Source organism: Cnephaeus nilssonii (assembly GCF_951640355.1).
Source record: "Cnephaeus nilssonii genome assembly, chromosome: 21".
NCBI lineage: Eukaryota > Metazoa > Chordata > Mammalia > Chiroptera > Vespertilionidae > Cnephaeus > Cnephaeus nilssonii.
Genome location: NC_137092.1, coordinates 12,075,471 through 12,094,653, shown reverse-complemented (window position 1 = coordinate 12,094,653; position 19,183 = coordinate 12,075,471). Strand labels below are relative to the sequence as shown.

The 19,183-nt window shown below is 46.8% G+C and overlaps 1 protein-coding gene across 1 annotated transcript in view; it reads right to left on the bottom strand.

The window, feature by feature from the left end:
- Positions 1-10,591: 10,591 nt before the first annotated feature.
- The window catches only part of SPAG17 (sperm associated antigen 17), a gene marked incomplete at both ends in the record, with an annotated part of 133,575 nt that continues 124,983 nt past the window's right edge, over positions 10,592-19,183 (bottom strand). The window contains 5 exons of the mRNA XM_079762032.1: positions 10,592-10,627; positions 10,726-10,869; positions 12,675-12,809; positions 15,430-15,490; positions 17,772-17,956. Coding sequence (XP_079618158.1) covers positions 10,592-10,627; positions 10,726-10,869; positions 12,675-12,809; positions 15,430-15,490; positions 17,772-17,956 — 561 coding nt within the window. The remainder of the gene's footprint in view (positions 10,628-10,725; positions 10,870-12,674; positions 12,810-15,429; positions 15,491-17,771; positions 17,957-19,183) is intronic.

Here is a 19,183-nt window from a genome sequence, read left to right as displayed (position 1 = left end):
GCCCAGCCCAGCCTGAGGCCTCCAGAAACCCCAAGAAACAATAAAGTGTCTCTTGCTCAGATACAGCCTGTTTCCTGCTTTTCTTTGGCTACTTATGCTGTCAGAACTGCGCCTTCTTGGTGAATGTAATTGTGGATTCTGCATGGGGGATTACCCAGGAATGTGCCAGGAGGGTGCCCTCCCTTTGGCCTCCAGCACAACTGACCTCCTCTCTCAGCAGGGCCTCTGTCCACCTCTGCCCCTGCTCCCTAGCGCAGCCAGCGTGCCAGGTCCCGGGGTCAGCAGTGCAGAGCATTCTGCTGGCCCCAGCCATGCTTTTCCTTCTCAAGCCGCGATCAGCATCTGGGGATCCAGGAACTGCAGGGAGCAGGAGCCGAGGGAGGTGTGAACACGGTGCCTCCAGCCCCTGCCCAGCACGACCCCAGGGACATAGGGGATATGGCACCACTGAAATAGGCATTGGGTGGAGGGCTTTGGGGGCACATGGGCTCTGGTCAGTGTGCACGGGACACTCAGCAGTGCCCAGAGGACTGGATCCCTTGTCCTGTGTCCTGGGCTTCTGGGCTGTGCCTGTCCCTGTGCGTGTGTGTGTGTGTGTGTGTGTGTGTGTGTGTGTGTGTGTTAGCCTGTGTGGGTGTCCCTGTGGATGTGAGAGCCACCCTGTTTGCTGAGCTGATCCTCGCAATGGTTTGCTAAACGCGGGATCTGGGTGTCTGGGGAAAGCACAGAGTGATGGGTGCTCCAGGCATGAGGAGTAAAGCTAGTGCTGGCATCCAGAGTGTCTGGGCAGCAAGTGAGAAGATAAGATTGAAGAGGAGCGGGGAGGAGAGGGCACAAGGGAGGAGTGGAGAGCTCATGCTGAGCATCACAAGTGACAGTTCCCCTTATCTGTCATAGGAAGGGGCATGTCATTACCCTTGGGCTCTTTGAGGTCATCAAATGTGCTCGGGGCTGAGGATTTCAGAAGCAAGCAGGACACAGTGCTTCCTCAGCAAGTGCTGGCTCTGTCCACAGATGGGGCCTCTCCATGGTGCCATGAGGCCAGTCAGCACTCACCTTGGGCCACCTCTGGACACGTCCCTGCTGCATCCAGCTGGGTCACTCCCTACCTCCTACTCACAGCTTCCTGCTAACCCCTCAATCAGGACACATTCTTCAGGGAGAAATTAGGCAACTGCCTCCAAAATGTCCTTCTGTCCCACCTGCAGGAAACTCGGTGGGTGAGGTATTTGTCCTTGTGGTTGACTCCTCCACCTCCTACTCTCACCGTTTCATTAGCATCTCAGTTCTGAGACCAGACCATCACCTCCCTCCACTTCAGGGGCATTCTCTCCTGCCCATCCTCTGCGGCTTGTCATCATTTAGGACATGCCTGAGCTGCTTTTCCCCGCCTACATCTCACTTTCTCGCTGCTACTGTCTGTCCCCTCCCCCCCTCCTTCTCATTCCACCTGCTCTCAAACTCAGGGAGACCTTCTCACTTTTCTCCTGTCAGAACCCTGCTCTGTCTCTCTGCAGCCTGCGCCCCATGATCCGCCACACCAACTGCTCTCCCCCGACTAGGATCTCCGGTGCTGACTTGCCTGGGGGCCACACCCTCCCTGCAAACCTCCCAGCCTGAAGCAATCCCTCCACTTGTCCTCTCCTCCTGCACCAGGACTGCTGGTCTCTGCCAGGAACCATCCTGCCAGGGCTCCCAGAGCTGGTGTCTGACTTCCTCTCCGCTCAGCCATCCCTGCTCCTGTCCTGGGAACTCGCCTCCTGATGGTCCCAGTGCCTGCAACCCCGTCCAACATATCTTACTGTCTCCTGACTCATCCATTTTCCTAATGCTTCCCTCTGCCCGAAATACCTTCCAATCCCTCACCTTCCTGTTTAATATGATTTATCTCAACAGACTGGAATTCTGAACTTCTCTCTAGGGATCCTCCTTGGAAGTGGACACAGACTACTTCCCCATAAAGAAATGTGCTCTTTCCCCTTTATGCTGCCTGTCCCCTAAGCCCACGTGGACTATGGGAACCCCATCACGTCGTTGTCCCCGTATGACTGTATTCCAAATTAGGGAGGAAAAACACCTATTTTAGCTTCATTGATCTCTAGTACCTAGCAGTTCCAGCACATAGTCCTTACTATAAAATTAATTTTTTTGTTAAAATATAATTGTTCAAATTCTGTTCCATCGCATCTAATGTTAACAGCAATCAAAAATGTAAAAACCTCCAGTTTCGAAGTCGGCTGTGAAACTTAGGAAAGGACCCTGGAAAGTGAGGCCAGTTTGTTCAATAGTGTAATTTGAAAGAGTAAACGGCTGCTGTGGAGACCACAGTCCTGATCTTCCGAAAGGAGGAGCTGCTTCCCGCTCGGTCGGAGGCCCCACTTCCAAGGCCATTGCTGGGATGTGCAAGTCGGCTGACCATGGCCTCTGAGGTGGACCTAATCTCCCTTGAGTTCTCCAACCTCTGTTTAATCTCACAGTGCTTCCCGCCGTTGCCATGGTACATTAAAGGTTAGGATGAAGTGGATAGACATATACTTACTCATTTTCTGGTATGATTTAGGAATCACATCCTAAAGAGAGCCTTGTGTGTGATCCCCAATGGGCTCATGTTCTCCATGCTTATGGTCAAGGTCAGCTGTAGAACTCATCACATTCTATTAGGATTGTTTTTCATACCTGTGTCAACCAGAGAGGTGATCTCATTGAGGCAGGGGCATAAGTCTGGTCCAATGTTTATGCCCATTTGTCCTGAGACACTGTAGCTTTGGCCATGGCACGGTGCCGTAGGAGGGTGTTAGTCCGGTCTCTCCAGGGTGGTTGGGAGGACTGGTGTGAAGAGAGAAGCCAGGCCACATGCACAACCTTGTTCAGGTGGAAGTAACTGTCCCTGGGCCCAGGTGAGACAGAGCCTTGGAAATCCTTCACCGCCCTCCTCAGGTTCACCCCTGGCCGTGCGGGACGCGGTTCACGTGCCAATCCCCGTTCTGGATCCCAGAACAAAATGGCCCCACACAGGGAGAAAAGGCATGAGCTCCCCAATGTGTCAGGATTTCTAATTTCCAAGCCAACTCTGGGAGGGGTTGAAGCCTTGGAGTGGAAGGTCTGAGCATTCCTGAACTCGGGACTCTGTATGTCATGTACCTTGGGCAGTGTCTGCCTTTCTACGGGCCTCAGTTTCCCAATTATCCACCGAGGGTACGGGTCAGGCCTGCATAAGCATGAGCTCAGCATAAAGGGGCGGCAGCTCCCTCCACTCCGGGTGGGTTGTGGGCAGAGGCGCACCTCCGTGGTTCCCGATCTGGGCTCCTTTTCAGACAAAACTGGCCAAATGCCCGTCTAGCCTGCCCAATGCTCACTGTCTCCCTCATGCCATCTCCATGTCTGTACAGGATTCCATCAGCACAGCCTTTTTCAGAGCCTCTGAGGAAACTGGGGTGCAGCCAGGACCCCAACTTGGAGGACACACAGCTGGGTTTATCTCAGGCTCTGCATTCTGACTAGTCTGTGACTCTGTGACTCCGGGCAAGGCATGGACCTCTCGGTCACCAGCTTCTCTCCTCGGCGACTCCCCACGGTCTTCACCTCCCTCCTGTAGTGCGAATGTGCCCCCTCCCCTCCAGTGTGGATGTCAGTGATGATTCCATAGACGATGGCAAAGTGACCCAACTTCAGTTCCATGGTTTGGTCATACAAAGCCAGTGCCTGGCCCAGCCAGGGGGCTCAGCTGGGTGAGCATTACCCTGTACACAGACAGGTTGCTGTTCCATTTCCGGTCAGAGCACATACCTAGGTGGTGGGTTCGATCCCAAGTCAGGTCGTGTACAGGAGGCAACCAATCAGTGCTGCTGCTCTCTCACATAGATGTTTAGATGTTTCTCACTCTCTTCCTTCCTCTTTTGAAAATCATTTTTTTAATAAAATAAAATAAAAATAGTCAATGCCTACCCACTTGCTCACTCTGACCTGTGTCCTGTCTCTCTCTGCTTCTGTCTCTCTCAGTCACTCACTCGGAAGAATAAGCCTCTGTGTAATGAGTTGCTATCTGGAGAGATCCACATGGCCTAGCACTGAATGAGACCAACAGATAGACAGGAAGCCAGGTCTTCAGTCCAACTGAATCCTGAAGACCCCCCCACCATGTGAGCTCAGACCCTGAGTGACACAGATCCTGCCTCAGCTGAGACCTCAGGGAGAGACACTGGCAGGAGTACCAGCTGAGCCAGGCTGGATTCGTCCTCACAGAAACCGTGAGCTAGTAAGTGTGTATTGGTTAAGTCTCTAGTAGACTTAGGATCTCTACAGAAGTTTCTTCCCTGGGCCTCCAGCAGTTTCTTCACAAGCATGTCCTGATCAGTACTCTGCTGTGTACCTGAAGGAGACTTTTCCCACATGCCCGGAGTCTCTCTATCCATTGCTCTCCTCACTGTGAGGCAGGAGAGTAAAACATGAGGAGGACGATTTAGCAAGTGGAATGGGGAAACTGAGACAGATAGCCCATCCCAACTGGCCTTAGCCAGCAGCACCCTGACTCACCTGCCTTAAGCATTAAGCCCTCAGGACAATGAGGTCTGATTAGCATCAAATAATCATAGGAACAAAGCCTCCAGTCTGTTGACTGCAGAGACAGCGTTTTGTTCAAACTAGAGAGAACATCTAGGCCTCAGTTGTGTTTCAACTCCAGGACCAGAAAAGCACCCAAACCAGACAAAGGGACACCATGGCTGACATCAGGACCAAGGATTCCACCCCCCCCCCCCCCCCAACACACACCCTAGCACCAACCAATCAACAGAGACCAGGACCCTGATCCTATCTGTGCTAATTTTGATTAATCAGCCTATTAAAGGACACACCTGGAAATCGGATGAATATTCTATTACACACCCTAGCACCAATCAATCAATAGAGACCAGGACCCTGATCCTATCTGTGCTAATTTTGATTAATCAGCCTATTAAAGGACACACCTGGAAAGCTGATGAACATTCTATTGAGATCCTCCCTGAGACCTCCCCTAAAATCCCTGCCTTTAAAAAACAGGCAAAAACATTTAAGACAAAGGACCCAGTGCACGTGCTAGCAGGAACTCTCAAGATCTCTCTCTCTCTCTCTCTCTCTCTCTCTCTCTCTCTCTCTCTCTCTCTCTCTCTCTCTCTCTCCCTCTCCCTCTCCCTCTCCCTCTCCCTCTCCCTCCCTCCCTCCCTCCTCCTTCAGGCGTGCATCTTTGCTTTCTTTCTCCTAAGCTCTAAGGGCCCTTCTTCTGTGGCTCACTTCTGCCTCCATGACTTTCTCTCTTAAAGGCCAAGGCATCCCTCTGAGCAGCCCCCCTTGAATCTTCTCCTCCCGTGTTCTTTCGTTTTGTCTGCTAAATAAACTTTTGTAGCTGGATCTCCCGCGCAGGGAAAGGGCGCGCTGGAAAGGGAACCAGGAGCCGGGAGTCTCCGTGCAAAGGCAGGGCTCGGGCCTCACCTTTCCAAGAAGGGGTGCCTCCCTCGGACCTGGACGGAGAAGGTGTGGGAGGTCATGGGGACTCGTCTGTCACGCTTTCCCAGCTCCACGCGCGGGGGAGGGGGGGCATTTGTGGTGACTGTGGGAGTCCTAATGGGGCCAACTGCGCTGTGGGGAGAGGACAGGTTTGGCACCTTCTAGACAGGAGGAGGCGGAGTGGTCCGCACACTTGGGTCACGAAACGGGGGAGCCTGGGAGACGGTGAAGCGCTGGGAGGGGCGAACCCGCACGCTGTGGGGCCGCAGGGGCGCAGTGTGGCACCGGGAACCGGGGAGGCCAGGGGAGAGCTCGTGGGGCTCACCACCCCCTGGGTGCATGGCCGAGCCTCCCCGGGAGATCCGCCTTCGTGATCACGTGTCTCCCCGCCAGGTAAGTGTGAGCGCCCTCCAGCACCGCGCAGCCTCCGGTCCCGCCTCCGGACACTCAGGGCCGCCACCCCGGCCCCGCAGACGCACACGGGAGACCCCTCCCCCTGCGCCCGGCAGCAGCGGCGCCGGACCCAGGACCCGCAGCCACGGCGCGGTCACCTGCTGCTCCCCCTGCGGCTGTGCGGCGGGTCCCCGTCACCCACCGTCTGCTCGCTCCCCCCTGGCCCAGAGGACACCGCGTTTATCCCAGCCGGTCTTCGGAGGGAAGGGGCACCGTGCCCGCACCTGGAAGAGCCCACGGGTTTAAAGGCAACCGTCCTCGTGGGCCTGGACCCCGGTCCGGCGGTTTGGAGCTGGTGCTGATTCCTCCTCCTCCCGCTGCTCAGGGCGGCAACCAGCGTTTTCCATTGTCACCTCCCACCCGGCTAGACAGACAGACGGACAGTCCCCCCTGGCGGCGGCCCCTCTTCCGAAGCCGAGCAAACCTTTGTGTGCGGCCGAGCTGGGGAGGCCCAGCCGCCCGGCGCGTCTCCGGGCGCGCACCCACCGGCCCTCCTCTCAGTGATGCGGCCAGAGCCAGCTCGGTGGGTGCGGCGGCCAGCAGCGTGGGCTCGGGTGCAGCCCCCGGGATGCGACCTCCGCACGGCCGGCCCCGTAAGCCTGAGCGGGAGGCCGGCTGCCAAGGGCATGTTCCATTTTCCCCCTCAGCTTGACTAAACTTTAGACAGGGTTTTCCTTATGGGTAAGCCTCCCACTTTTCTTTAATTACAGCATTTACTTTAGAACACTTGTAAATTGTTTCTCCACGCTTAGAGATGTGATAGTTTTACAACCTAGGACCTGGGGACATCTCTTTGAAATGTAATCATCAAGGAAGAGAAGCCCCTGTCTCCCGGTGTCTGTGAGAGAGTGAGAACCTAACTTCATTGGACACATTGCCTCAAATCCTAAAATACCTCCATCAGGAAGGAAAGGGAATGCTTACTTTCCTTTGAGTAAAGCCAATTAACAGGCACAGATGACCTGTGAGTCCCCCACGCCCCCTCTTAAAAACTGTCCTTACCCCTTGTTTCCTAGAATCGGGTATCCAGACGTGGCCTGTGCTTTCTCCCCTATTGCTGGAATAGTATCAGGATAAAATCCATTTCTGTTTGCTCACCTTGAGAAAATTTTTCTTTGAGGGTGTCTATATATATATAGCTTTCTGATACTAGGTGAATTAAACTTTTCTCATTTCCTCATCCTACATAATAAAAGGGTAATATGTAAATTACCATCACTCCGCTACGCCCACAATTGGGCCAGCGGGAGACGCAGGGGGCAGGACTCGGGTGGCCGGGGTGGCCAATTAGGCGGGCGGGACGCTGAGCTCGCATGGCTGCGGCACAGAAGGGGCCTCTGGGGCAGCGAGCCCATGTCCTGCTGCGGACCATCAAAAGCGGGAGCGAAAGCGGGGGAGCTGGCTGGCTGTCCGCTCCGGCACCAGGCCTTTCGAAAGCCTCCGCCGCACCAGAGGCTTTTGAAAGGCCTGGTGCACCAGCGGACAGACAGCCAGCTCCCCCGCGATCGAAAGCGGGGAGCTGTGTGTCCGCTCTAGCACCAGCGGACCCCCTGCCATCAAAAGCGGGGAGCAGGCTGCTAGCAGTGTCCACGGAGCGTGCTAGGCTTTGCGGGGCAGTGGATATGGCCTGGATGGCAGGTTAGGCCTAGGAAACCCTACATGTGCATGATTTAATCATGCACTGGGCCTCTAGTTTGTAAAATAAATTTATCTGACAGAACTGTTGAAATAAATGAAATAATGCATGTCAGACCACGTGACACTAACACATTATACATTGAATAACTATTTCCTTAGCACTTTTCTTTATCAAGAGAATACATTCTAAGAGCCCACTCACTGATTTTTCTGGCACTGATCTTTGGTGTCAACACATATGAGCCTATCAAGTGTATGGAGGAATGTGGGTGCTCCCCTAATCATTAATCCAAAATATCTTGTTGCCTCTCTCTACCATGATGATAATATGAATGTTGACATTGAATCCCTGGAGTCTACTAAGCAAAAGAAGTGCCCGAGTGAGAAACTACACCAGCCTTCAAAGGTTTTACTTATAATGGCGGTTGATGACACACACAGAAAAAAATAAAAATTATATAAGGCAGAATTAAGTGAGAGCTATGATGGAAGTATAAATATAGAATGATAAAATGAAAATTGTCAGCTTACTATCTTTGAAAGGCAGTAAAATGTTGGGAAAGAGTTCTAATCCATTATTTAGCTTAAAAATAATGAGCTTAATCAAAAACAATTCTCAGGCTCTGGTGTCTGAGTTTCCCATAGTAGTATAGTAGGAAAGTCTATCCTAGAATCAAGGACAACTGGTCCCTGAATATTTCTTCTCAAATGTTGCCTGACTCTCTTCTGTCCTCTAGTGGGCAGCTGTAGAATTATTTCAATTGTACCAAACCCTTCATTTCAGGTTTAAGAATATTAAAAACATTCTGTAGGCAAAAGAATTATAGAGAACATAATATTCTCTGAAAATATCATAAAAGTGGATCTTATCTCAAATTAATTTCTAAATTTATCCTGGGTTCTGTGTTGGTTTGACCAGCTAGCTGCCTTGTTAAATTCTAGGGACAAAATGATGAGTAAGAAGGGATAAAAAAGCAGCAAACATTATTGAGGACTTGCTGTGCATCAAGGACTGTGTTCAATGTTCCACATACATTATTTCATTAAATCCTCACAAGAAACTGTGAGGGGTGTGTGTATATCTATCTAGATAGATAATATCCTCCTGAGAGGTAGGATGGTTAAGTGCCTGTTCAAGATCACACAGCTAGCCTGTGAAATATTTGAAATCTTGCTCAACTAATTCAAAAGCCCTTACACTTAGCAACTATGCATTCTTATCTATGAAACACACTACAGATAAAATTTCTCAGGTAGCAATGGATTGTAGCAAAGAGCCCAAATATTATCATTCCTTTGCCTTATATTGCCACCACATTTGTTATGCACTATCAAGATTCTTCTAAAAGTATCTAAAGAGGTAATGCCACTTCTTCACTTCACATTTGTAATTCAACCTACCTCACTCTGGCTTCAAACTGAAAATACTTTTAAGGTTACCCATGACGTGTGTCATTGAAACATCAATGCTCTATGTGGATTTCTGCTGATCCTTACTGAAACTTCCAAGAGCATTAAACCCAAAAGGCCACCAACTCCTTTTTCAGAATGGTTCTTCTTCTAACATCATTCCATTATTTCACATTGCTTTTCCTTCATCTTCTTCTTCCTCCCGCTCCCCACTTTCCTCTTAATCCTCAGCTTCATCTCAGTAAAGCTTTTTGGTTTCTTTTGTTGTTTTTCTATTTTTTAATATTTTATTTATTTATTTTATTTATTATTTTTGGTTTATTTTTTAGACTCAAATCCTCTACTTAAATTCAAGATGAAGGAACTTTTTAGCCTTATTCTGGTTTTCTGTTCGTTCTCATAGATTAAAAGGTAAAAATGTCGCCCTGGCCATTGTAGCTCAGGGGTGGAGCATCGGCCCTGGATGGAAGTAGCGCCTTTCAGCCGTTCCCCGGAGCTGCCCCTCCCAGGTGTCCACGTCCATTCTTCCCGGAGTCCAGAGCACTGAGTCCCTCCCTGAAAACTAAAAAGAAAAGAAGAACCAAGGATGCCTTTGCACGCAGTTGGCCACTCTGTGGGCACATCTTTACTAAACCGGGCAGGCCCTCCAGGTGCAGGGTTCTGGGGTGAAGGAGTGGGTCGTGGTGACTTCTGTCCTTTGGCCTCGTCTGTGTAGGCTGAGAGGATCATGGAGGCTGTTGAACTATACCGAGAAGAAAGTGCAAAAATGAAAGAACACAAAGCCATTTGTAAAGCTGCAGGGAAAGAGGTGAGATGCCCATTACGTTACGCTCTGGGAGACATTTATAGGTAGAGAATTCCTGAGAGGAAAACCATTGTTTAGGACTTAACTCAGGTCAGAAATGAGAGAAATGGAATAGAATTTATTCTCATTCAAACATTAGAAAGAGCGAATTGAGGAATAGCGGGTGGGGGAAGCTTGGTCTTAACAAACGGGAAGGAGAGCAAAGTGAGACTGTTGTATTGAGTAGACACTCACACTCCTACTTCGGTTCGGAGGCAGGGTACCCATGTCAGATTTCTGGGGAAACCTGTTGTCCAAACTCACTCGTAAGCTCTATCAAAACTGAAAGGCCTGATGCTTCCTTACACTCAGTCTTTCAATTTTTAGGGTCGCTCTTTTCTCTTCTAGAAATGTAAATATTATTATCTCCCTGCCTGTGACAAGCACTATCAAAGTCTCATTTTTTAATGACTGGATTTAATAATTTTCTTCTTAGGTTCCTCTCCCCACCAACCCCATCCTGATGGCTTACGGCAATGTCTCTGTGAGTACAACGTCTAAGTCTCCCCTTGGTCAGTCAGAGGTTACTCTCAGGGGTGAGGGAAGAGGTAATACTTTGTCGTTAAAAATCCCTCTTGAAGGTTGGTGTCCTCTAGATATGACTCATAAACAAAAACTCTTTGGGATCCTCACTTTTGAGCCCCATTTCTTCATTTGTAGAGTGGGGAAAATAGTATTTATCTTACAGGTAGTATTAGGGAGGATTAGATATGATAATGTATATAAAAGAATAGCTATTGTAGTTATTAAAAACCAGGAATTTCATTCCACCAGGCTAAATGGCTCATTGGTTTCTGACTGTAAGAAGAGAACAAACTTTAGGTTTAAGGCCTCAGATTTGAATGGTTGAAAATCAGATTCCCATTTAGTACTTACTGGACCTACTGTGGACAGACTTTACGGGCCAGGAAAACTCCAAGATCAGAGGAAGGAGCTGTAGACGTCCTCTGGACCAAGGGATTTTCCTTTCCCTGGGGAAAATCTTTGGGTCTCTCATCATAATTGCTGCTTGTTAAAACTGGTATAATATTCGTTAAGGACTATGATTTTCATGGTCAAGTGATTTATATTCACAAACTCATAACATTTCAAAATTTGAACCTCTTCTCTAGCACCATTAGCTCAATTTTAGGTACTTTTCTGTTTAATGCAAGTTTTACATGCTCAGGCTTAGGAGATGAAGGATGGATATTGATCTCTTGGAGTTTCTTCTGTTCCCCCTAGTGTATGTTGCTCTGCCTCTCTAGAGGGGCCATCAGTCACCATAACCAGGCCCCCAAACCACATCAATATACAATTTTATGGTTTTTGGTTCAGAGGGTACAGAGGGGTATGAACTATCACGGTCTTTGGAAATAGGTTAAAGATCTAATAAAACCCTTTCCACTATCTATCTGTGCCTTGCAGGTGGTCTTTAATCTATAAGCAAGGAAATAGAAATTTTACTAGCACAAGTGCTAAATGCTCTAATGGCTGTGATCAGCATCAGGGATTCTTTCTCCTGCTCCTTAAACAGACCCCACATTTCTATTCCTTTCCCATGCCTTCATTCCTCACCTCTTTATAGGTGATGCATAAAATTATGTCTCCAGATCTGACTCCAACTGAAATCCAGTTCTGTATATCCATGATTCATTACCTGAGCCCACAACCTTGGAGTTGAACTCATGTCCTCTTCCTTCTATCAATGGGTTCCACCTCAGATTTTGCAGCTCTCTTTGCCAATGTCCTTCATGATGTCCCTCTTCCACATGACTACTGTTGCCATATGTAGTTCTTGTCCTTACACTTGGCCTATCGATGTAGCTTTCCAATAGTTCTTTGCATATCCAGCCACTCTTCAACACATCTTGCGCAATAACACTGGATTAATTTTTATAAAGACATGCTAATTATGTCCCCAGTGCATCAGAAATCTTTAATGATTCACTTGTTGCTTATTTAATAAAGTTTAAGCCAAGGATTCAAAATCTTCTACAACTTGATTCCAACCAACTTTCCCACTATACTTCCTAATATTCCCCAAACTCTTAACAAACTCCCTGATAACTCTCCCAAACACCTGGAGCTTTCCTATTGCTATTGGCCTATTTGTTCTTTCTAGTTTAAATCTCCTTTCATCAGTCTGCATTCTAGAAGACTCAAATATCGGATATATAACACAAGAAGATATATATATATATAACTATAGCACAAAGTAGTATGATTCATGCCATTGGAATACAAAAAATATAGAAATCAGGTATGAAGGTTTTCTGCTACTAGTGTATATGTCTTTTGAGATAGAGTCCCATTTTCATTTTTATATATGAGATGAGAAATATTTCATATAGCACCTTGCATATAATAGGTACTCAATATCCATATGATATCTACAAGTGAGACATTAATATGAGGTATGTATGTGTAATTCAGTGAATAGCCATTCAACCTTTATAATAAGAAGGTATCTCCTGTCTCTCAACAAGAATACAAGTTTTTCTTGATGACAAACACTTGCTTTTAAAAAAAATTTGGTAGTCCATACACAGCCAGTAACATTGGCATTAATTCATCTTGCAATGACTGTACTGGTGCTGTGTGTTAGGCACTTTGCTTGGAATTAATGAAGCTATGGAGTGCGGGTGTGAGGGGGTTATGGTGACTGATGGCCCCTCTAGAGAGGCAGAGCAACATACACTAGGGGGAACAGAAGAAATTCCAAGAGATCAATATCCATCCTTCATCTCCTAAGCCTGAGCATGTAAAACTTGCATTTTTGACTCCTGTGTTCTCCTGGCCCAAATGCAATTTTTGCACCGTGTATGACAATTCAAACGGAACTTTAAAGGATATTTGCTTCCACGGGTAAGAACAGGACGTCATGCTCGGTCATGATCTCAATATTGTGAGAGATGTGTGTCGATCCCTTGGTGCTATCCTCGCCCATAACCATGGCAAATAGCTCCACTTTCAGTTCTACCTGCAAGCCAGATGCCACCTGTGAGACACAATGGAGCTTTAGAATCAGACAGATCTGAGTTCAAATCCTGAATTTCACACCAAGTTGTGCAAGTTACTGAAACTAATCCGGGTTCCTCATCTATAAATTAGGCATGAATGAATGCTTTACTGTTACAGCATTTAGAAGAAGTACTTCATGGATTAGTGAGGCAGTATTCCATTGAGTAAATGGGACCCCAGGTAAGTTGTTGAAGAAAACCAGGTGCTATTAAGAAAAGGCATAAGGATAAATGCCAGGGCCCCAGAGGTGATACCAAAGGCAAACTTTCATAGTGCCCATAACTGAGCTAGTTCTTGAATGTCAGTAGTGAGTTTGTATTCCTTGGCATCCTTGCAGATTCGATTTAAGACAACTGGAAATGTGATCTAAGAGACTGAGTGAAACCTACCACTGTCCTGCCTCTTGATTTCTACTTTTCCTTATGTGGGACCTGTGATGTGACAAAGCCAGTAGAGGGAGACAGAATTCGTTTAAATGCTGGGCTGCCTAGGTCTGAAAGTTACAGGGAAGAGGTCTGTACCCACCAAGCAGAAACCTGATACCCAACGAAGAAGCAACAGGGAGGAACGGGCTCCTCGCCTTGTTCCTTGAAAAGAACACCAGCCAGGAAACAGAGAGTTGTTTGTGTTTCCAAGCTGCCTCTCTGGGGGGTGGGTTCAAAAGCAGACTTGACAACAGTTATCTGGAAAAAATAAGTCCACACGGGAAGCAATTCGATACAAATAATTTCCCCCTCCATCTTGTTTTAAAAAATAATGGAATCGAAGAACGTTTCAGTTTTTTCAGCAACGTGTAAGGCACATCCTGGAGGGGATCCAAGAGCTCTGTTTCTGAGAATCAGCCCTGGGCCCTCCAAGCCCGACAATTAGCAGGGCTGGGGAGGAGGACATTCTGCACGAGGGGCTGGAGTGCAGCACCACACAGGACTGCCCAGGCTTTGAGCAGATTCGTTTAGTGTTGGCAACCGACCGAGCTGAGCAGTGGCCAGATTTACATATGGAGAAGTCTACAGATTATTTATTTGCCAGAGCCAAAACCTACTGACAAAAAGAAAAAAAAAACACCTCACAGTATAGAGTGAGCTTTAAAGAATACACTCTGGATTTTAGTATCAATAAAGGTCTATCCCACAGGCCTGCTGGCATTTGGCATAATCCCTACCTTAAGTGAAAAAGATCTGCTAACTTCCCAGAGCCGTGGAAGAACAGCTTGCTTTGGATATAGTTTTTGCCTTATGTTGTGAAGATTCTGAAATCTTGACACAGTACAATGATAAATTGTTTGGGAGAGAGACTCATGAATTAGTGGATCTAATCCCAAAATGCATTTCTGCTTGGAATTGGGGCCTGCATAGTACTGCTTCACAAATAGAAAGATGTTAGAGCTGGAAGAGCATTAAGACGTGGTCTGGTCTGAGCTCCCTCTACAGCCGAGGAAAACAAGGCACTCAGGATTAATGAGCCAACATCCCTGAGCTGCTTGGTCCCACAGTTGCAACAAGAAGCCAGGTGACTGGGCACTGAACCAAGGCAACCCTTCACTGAACCAACCCGACCCTTCTATATCAACATATGACATCTCGGACTCGGTGAGCCCTGTGTGCTGGTCATGGGACTGGATGCCCTTGCTCAGTGTTCCCATGAGCCTGGGCATGGCCCCACCTGTGACAAAGGGTTCATGCATCCACCAGACCTCCTCACTTCATTCTGTCTTCAAGCACACGTCTTCTGAGTGCCCACTGTGTGCTCGGCTGTGAGCTCCTTCCCTGTCTTACTCATTTCATCACCCCCTGTAGCCTGGCACACAGTGGTTTGTGGGAGGAACTACTTGTTGGGTGAAATGAAAGGATTGTTAAAGCAGCAGGATGGTGCACTGACCAAAAAATAAGTGTTAAGATTTACAGATGTGATGTTATTATATTTTAGACAAACTTTTATGTCACGCTAAAATTCTGAAATTATAATTTAGAGTAAGTGGCGATATACAAGTTTTATACTAAACATCCTACTTTTAGGACTATATCAAATAAAGTCAGAATAGGTTGACATTTTAACATTTGTATTTTCAGAGATCTTTGGAGAAACGGGGCAGCTGATGAATTTAATATATACTGTTTCTTAGTATATTAAATAATATCCTTAATAATATTCACTGGCAAACACCAAGAGAACAAATCAGATTTACATAGAATTATAAGACTGGAATATTTCTTTTTCCAAAGGATTTTTCATTGCAGAAGGATTTGTCACAGGATATAGTTAGGTAATTAACTTCCCAAATGCATGTTAAATCATGTTTAATTATTACAGATATTTTTTTCGTACAACCATACATAACTGTAGTATTGGGCGAACTTCAGAAATGTTTCCATAGCTCAAAGTTTAACTTTGTTTACACACAGGATCTGTCTCATGGTTATTACATGAAGTAAGTGACATCAAGCCACATACTGCACCAATGCCAGGAATCTTTTGCTTATGCTACTGAAAAATTAGACTTCAACATGGTTTAAATGGAATGGGGAAAAGGACTTCACTGGAAACATGTCTGCATTCATATAGAAACACACTGACAACAGGCAACATGTAGGACTTACAGGCCCAGGCTTGTAGGTCACTTTCAGTCCTGTGCTGGGCGGCGGCTGCTTTACCCTGAACCTACAGGCCGAGAGATGGGAATAAATTTATGCCATAATGAAAACCACGAACAATGGATGAACCTGGGTATTAAAAATCAGGAAGGTTGTTAATATTCACGCTATAGGAGCATGGGGTCCACACCATTAGAAAATCAACCCAACATTCAATTGGGAGAAGACTCTGGGGCCCATTTCGCAAGCGCCTTTCCAACAGCTGTCAGCGGCATCAAGCAGGCTCCTAGCCCAGCTCCAGCCCTGCCAAGCAGCCAGGCCGGGCAGAGCCGTGCATGTTTGGCTATGTGTGCACTGCAGTGTGGCCGCCAGCATGAACACAATGCTGACTGTCAGATTGTTAAGCAGAAGGATAAAGGTTTGGGGAGAGCAGTGGAGCGTGGGAGCCAGTCTGGCTCTGTTGTGCATGGGGTTTGATGTTTGGGGAGAGGAGATACAGGCAAGTTGGAGAACTTGAAAGGCCCTGTGCTCACACATGGGGCCTATTGGTCCCTTTCCCTTCTTGTGGTTTGTGGGTTCTGCCTGAAGGTTGAAGACCTGGAGTAAATTAAAATGCCGGGGAAAGCCCACCTCCACATCGATCCTAACCCTGCTCCTGTGACCCTCAACTCTGCTGTTTGCCAAGTAGGGGTTAAATTTAACCCCTGAGGAGTGAACTCTCTAAAGCTAAAATTCTCTACTGAACAGAGGATCAGCACGGATGAGTTTATTAGTTTGAGGTTGACTACCCCTCCCCACCTACTTGTTGGCAACAAGCTAAACAGCCAATAATATCTGATCCGGTGGCCTGGGTCCTCCTCAGGCTGTTTCTGAGGAAGCAAACATAATTCCTGAAGTGGGGGTTGGCCTCAACTGAAATGGGACTGCGATCTTTGAAACCCGTGCTCCTATTGCTCTGCTGCATGTATTTCTGAACCTGAGTTCAGAATCACAACCATTTTTGGACTTGCCACTCACACTGAGAAAAACTTGGCAATTGAAACAAACATTTATTCCATGTTTATGGGGGAAATCCTCCACATTATGCTAAAGTTTAAGTCAAAATGGAAAAGAGGTGATTTTGTAATTGGGAGTTGTCTTGGTATAGCACTCCCACATGCAGCAGTGACAACAGCTGTGTGGATCCAGTGAGCTGTCTGCAAGGAACTAGTTGGTACTCAGGAGATCTGAGGCCTCACTTTACTCTCTAGCCTACAAGACCTTAAAACAAGTCACAGAAGAGACTGCTCAGGGCAATGGGTGCCCAATGCAATGTGCAGATAATGCTTTATTGAGTTGTACACTTGAAACCTGTACATTGAACCTGAACCAATGTCATCCCAATAAATTCAATTATTTAAAAAACACACATAAGTTACTCAGTTTGTTCCACTGGCATAGTCTCCACAAGCTCTGAAATTCTATTGGTTTTGAGTTGGAAATGAGGGACTGACACTTCCTGGTCACTGAATACCAGATGCAGTGTATTCTCAACTAGGAGTACAAACCATGAGTTAAAATATTTGTTATTAATTCCAAGTCAGAACTTCAGAGCCAAAATGACCCTAATGGTTCAGGTTATATTTTTCCCTTTTTGCTTCAACTATGCAGAAGTAATGTAATTAAAATCATTTTATTTTATTTTATTTTATTATTTTATTTTTTAAATATATTTTATTGATTTTTTACAGAGAGGAAGAGAGAGGGATAGAGAGTTAGAAACATCGATGAGAGAGAAACATCGATCAGCTGCCTCTTGCACACCCCCTACTGGGGATGTGCCCGAAACCAAAGTACACGCCCTTGACCGGAATCGAACCTGGGACCCTTGAGTCCGCAGGCCGACGCTCTATCCACTGAGCCAAACCGGTTTCGGCAAAATCATTTTAGATCATAAAGTTAAAACATGTCAGCTATCATAGTTGGTGGTAGATTTGAGAAATAATTTGAGAAGTAGACTTTCAAATTATATGTGTTAATTATTGTTAACACTTATACTGCACCCCGCCCCCCCCTTTTTTTTCTAGAGGTGATCAGGCCTGGAGTTGCTTCTACCAAGGTATGAATAATGATTAATGGTGGGGCAAAGAAGTACCTACTAATACTTGAGGCTTGATAAATGTTGATTTTCTGAAGAATGAATGAATCAATGAATGGGAGAATTAGCAAGTAAATGAGTGAATGATGTGAAAATCCAAGAGTCAGACTATAATTACAGTTCATTTCAAGAAACATTAACTGATGTAGGTAGTCAAAAACAAGCCACAGAGTAGAAGGTGACTGAGCAGATGCGGGTGCCTAGGCCTCACCTGCAGAAGTCCACACCAATGTTCTTGAGCTTGACAGTGGTTTCATAGGTGTGCCCTTCTCTAAGCACCCCAAACTTCACTGATGGAGGAAGAAGATGGAATCCGAAAGGGGATGAATTTGGGTTCTTAATTGCAGCCGATGCAATGGAGGATGTTCTCACTCTTCCTCCAACAGAATCTTGCACCTTTGCAATAAGGAAAAAGTAACAACATGAAATAAAATGGTTCCATTGTGAGTTCCCAAGATGAGATAAAGGCTCTTGTCTCCAGAGAAAATACTGCTTGTCTTGAGAGGAAAGGAACACTTGCTGTCTCATGTAATCCTTGAGCAACACCATTGTGAGGGAGTATTTTAGGCTTTGGTTTGAGGCTAGAGAAGCTCAAGTGTAGAGAATTTGCTCAAGTGGTAAGTGGCAAAGTCTCACAGTCAAGTCTGCCTGAATCTAAAGTTTGTGCTCTTTCCTCTGTGCCACTGATTATCAAACGTTGGCTCCCATTAGAATCACCTCCAGGACTCGCTAAGACTCCAATTGTTGACTTCATCCCCAGAGTTTCTCAATCAGTAAATGTGGGTCATGACGTTGCATTTATAACAAGGTCTCAGGTGTTGCCAGTGCTGCTGGGTCAGGTGATCACACTATGAGAACCACTGCCCTATGCCCTTGGTATTCCTCAGGTCTGCAGCACTGACCTCACTTGGGAGCTTGTCAGAACTGCGGAATCCCAGGCCCCCACACCAGTGAGTCCGAATCTGTATTTTGACAAGATCTTTAGGTAATTCGTGTGCACATTTAAGTTTGAGAAGCACTCCTATCACGTCAATTATATACATTGCTTCAGATTCTGTGATGGCAACGGGCACAGGGTGTCATGAAAGTATCGAAGGATAACATCAAAACCTGTCTGATGAGCTCAAGGAAGGCTTCCAGCAGAGCTGAGGTGGACTCTTAATCTCTGAGGCTCTGAGGAAGGAAGGAGCTGGATGCTTTTAAAGGACTAAGAACTAAAGAACTAACAACCCACATGGCGGAAGTACAGTGAGTTTGGGGCAAGGTGATCCAAGAAGCAAACGAGGCCATGCTTGTAGTCAGGCTAAGATATTTGGATTTTATCCTGAGTCACGAGAAGGGTGGCCGATGACCCCCCTTAGCCAGCAGTGTGCCAGTAACACTGGCTTCCTGAAAAGAACCCTGATTAACAGAAATTGTCAATTTATATGATGTAAGAATTCCCAGCTGGGCTGATTTCAAGCTACCAATGAACTGCTGGCTCAAAATTCCTCCAGTGAGCCTATAGGAGCAAAGCACTGACTTAGTTCATCTGTGTGTGACCTGCAGGCCTTCGCGGTGAGATGGTACGTACAGTAAATAGCACACAGTGGCTGGCCATCAGTCACTCCTATGGCTCAGGTT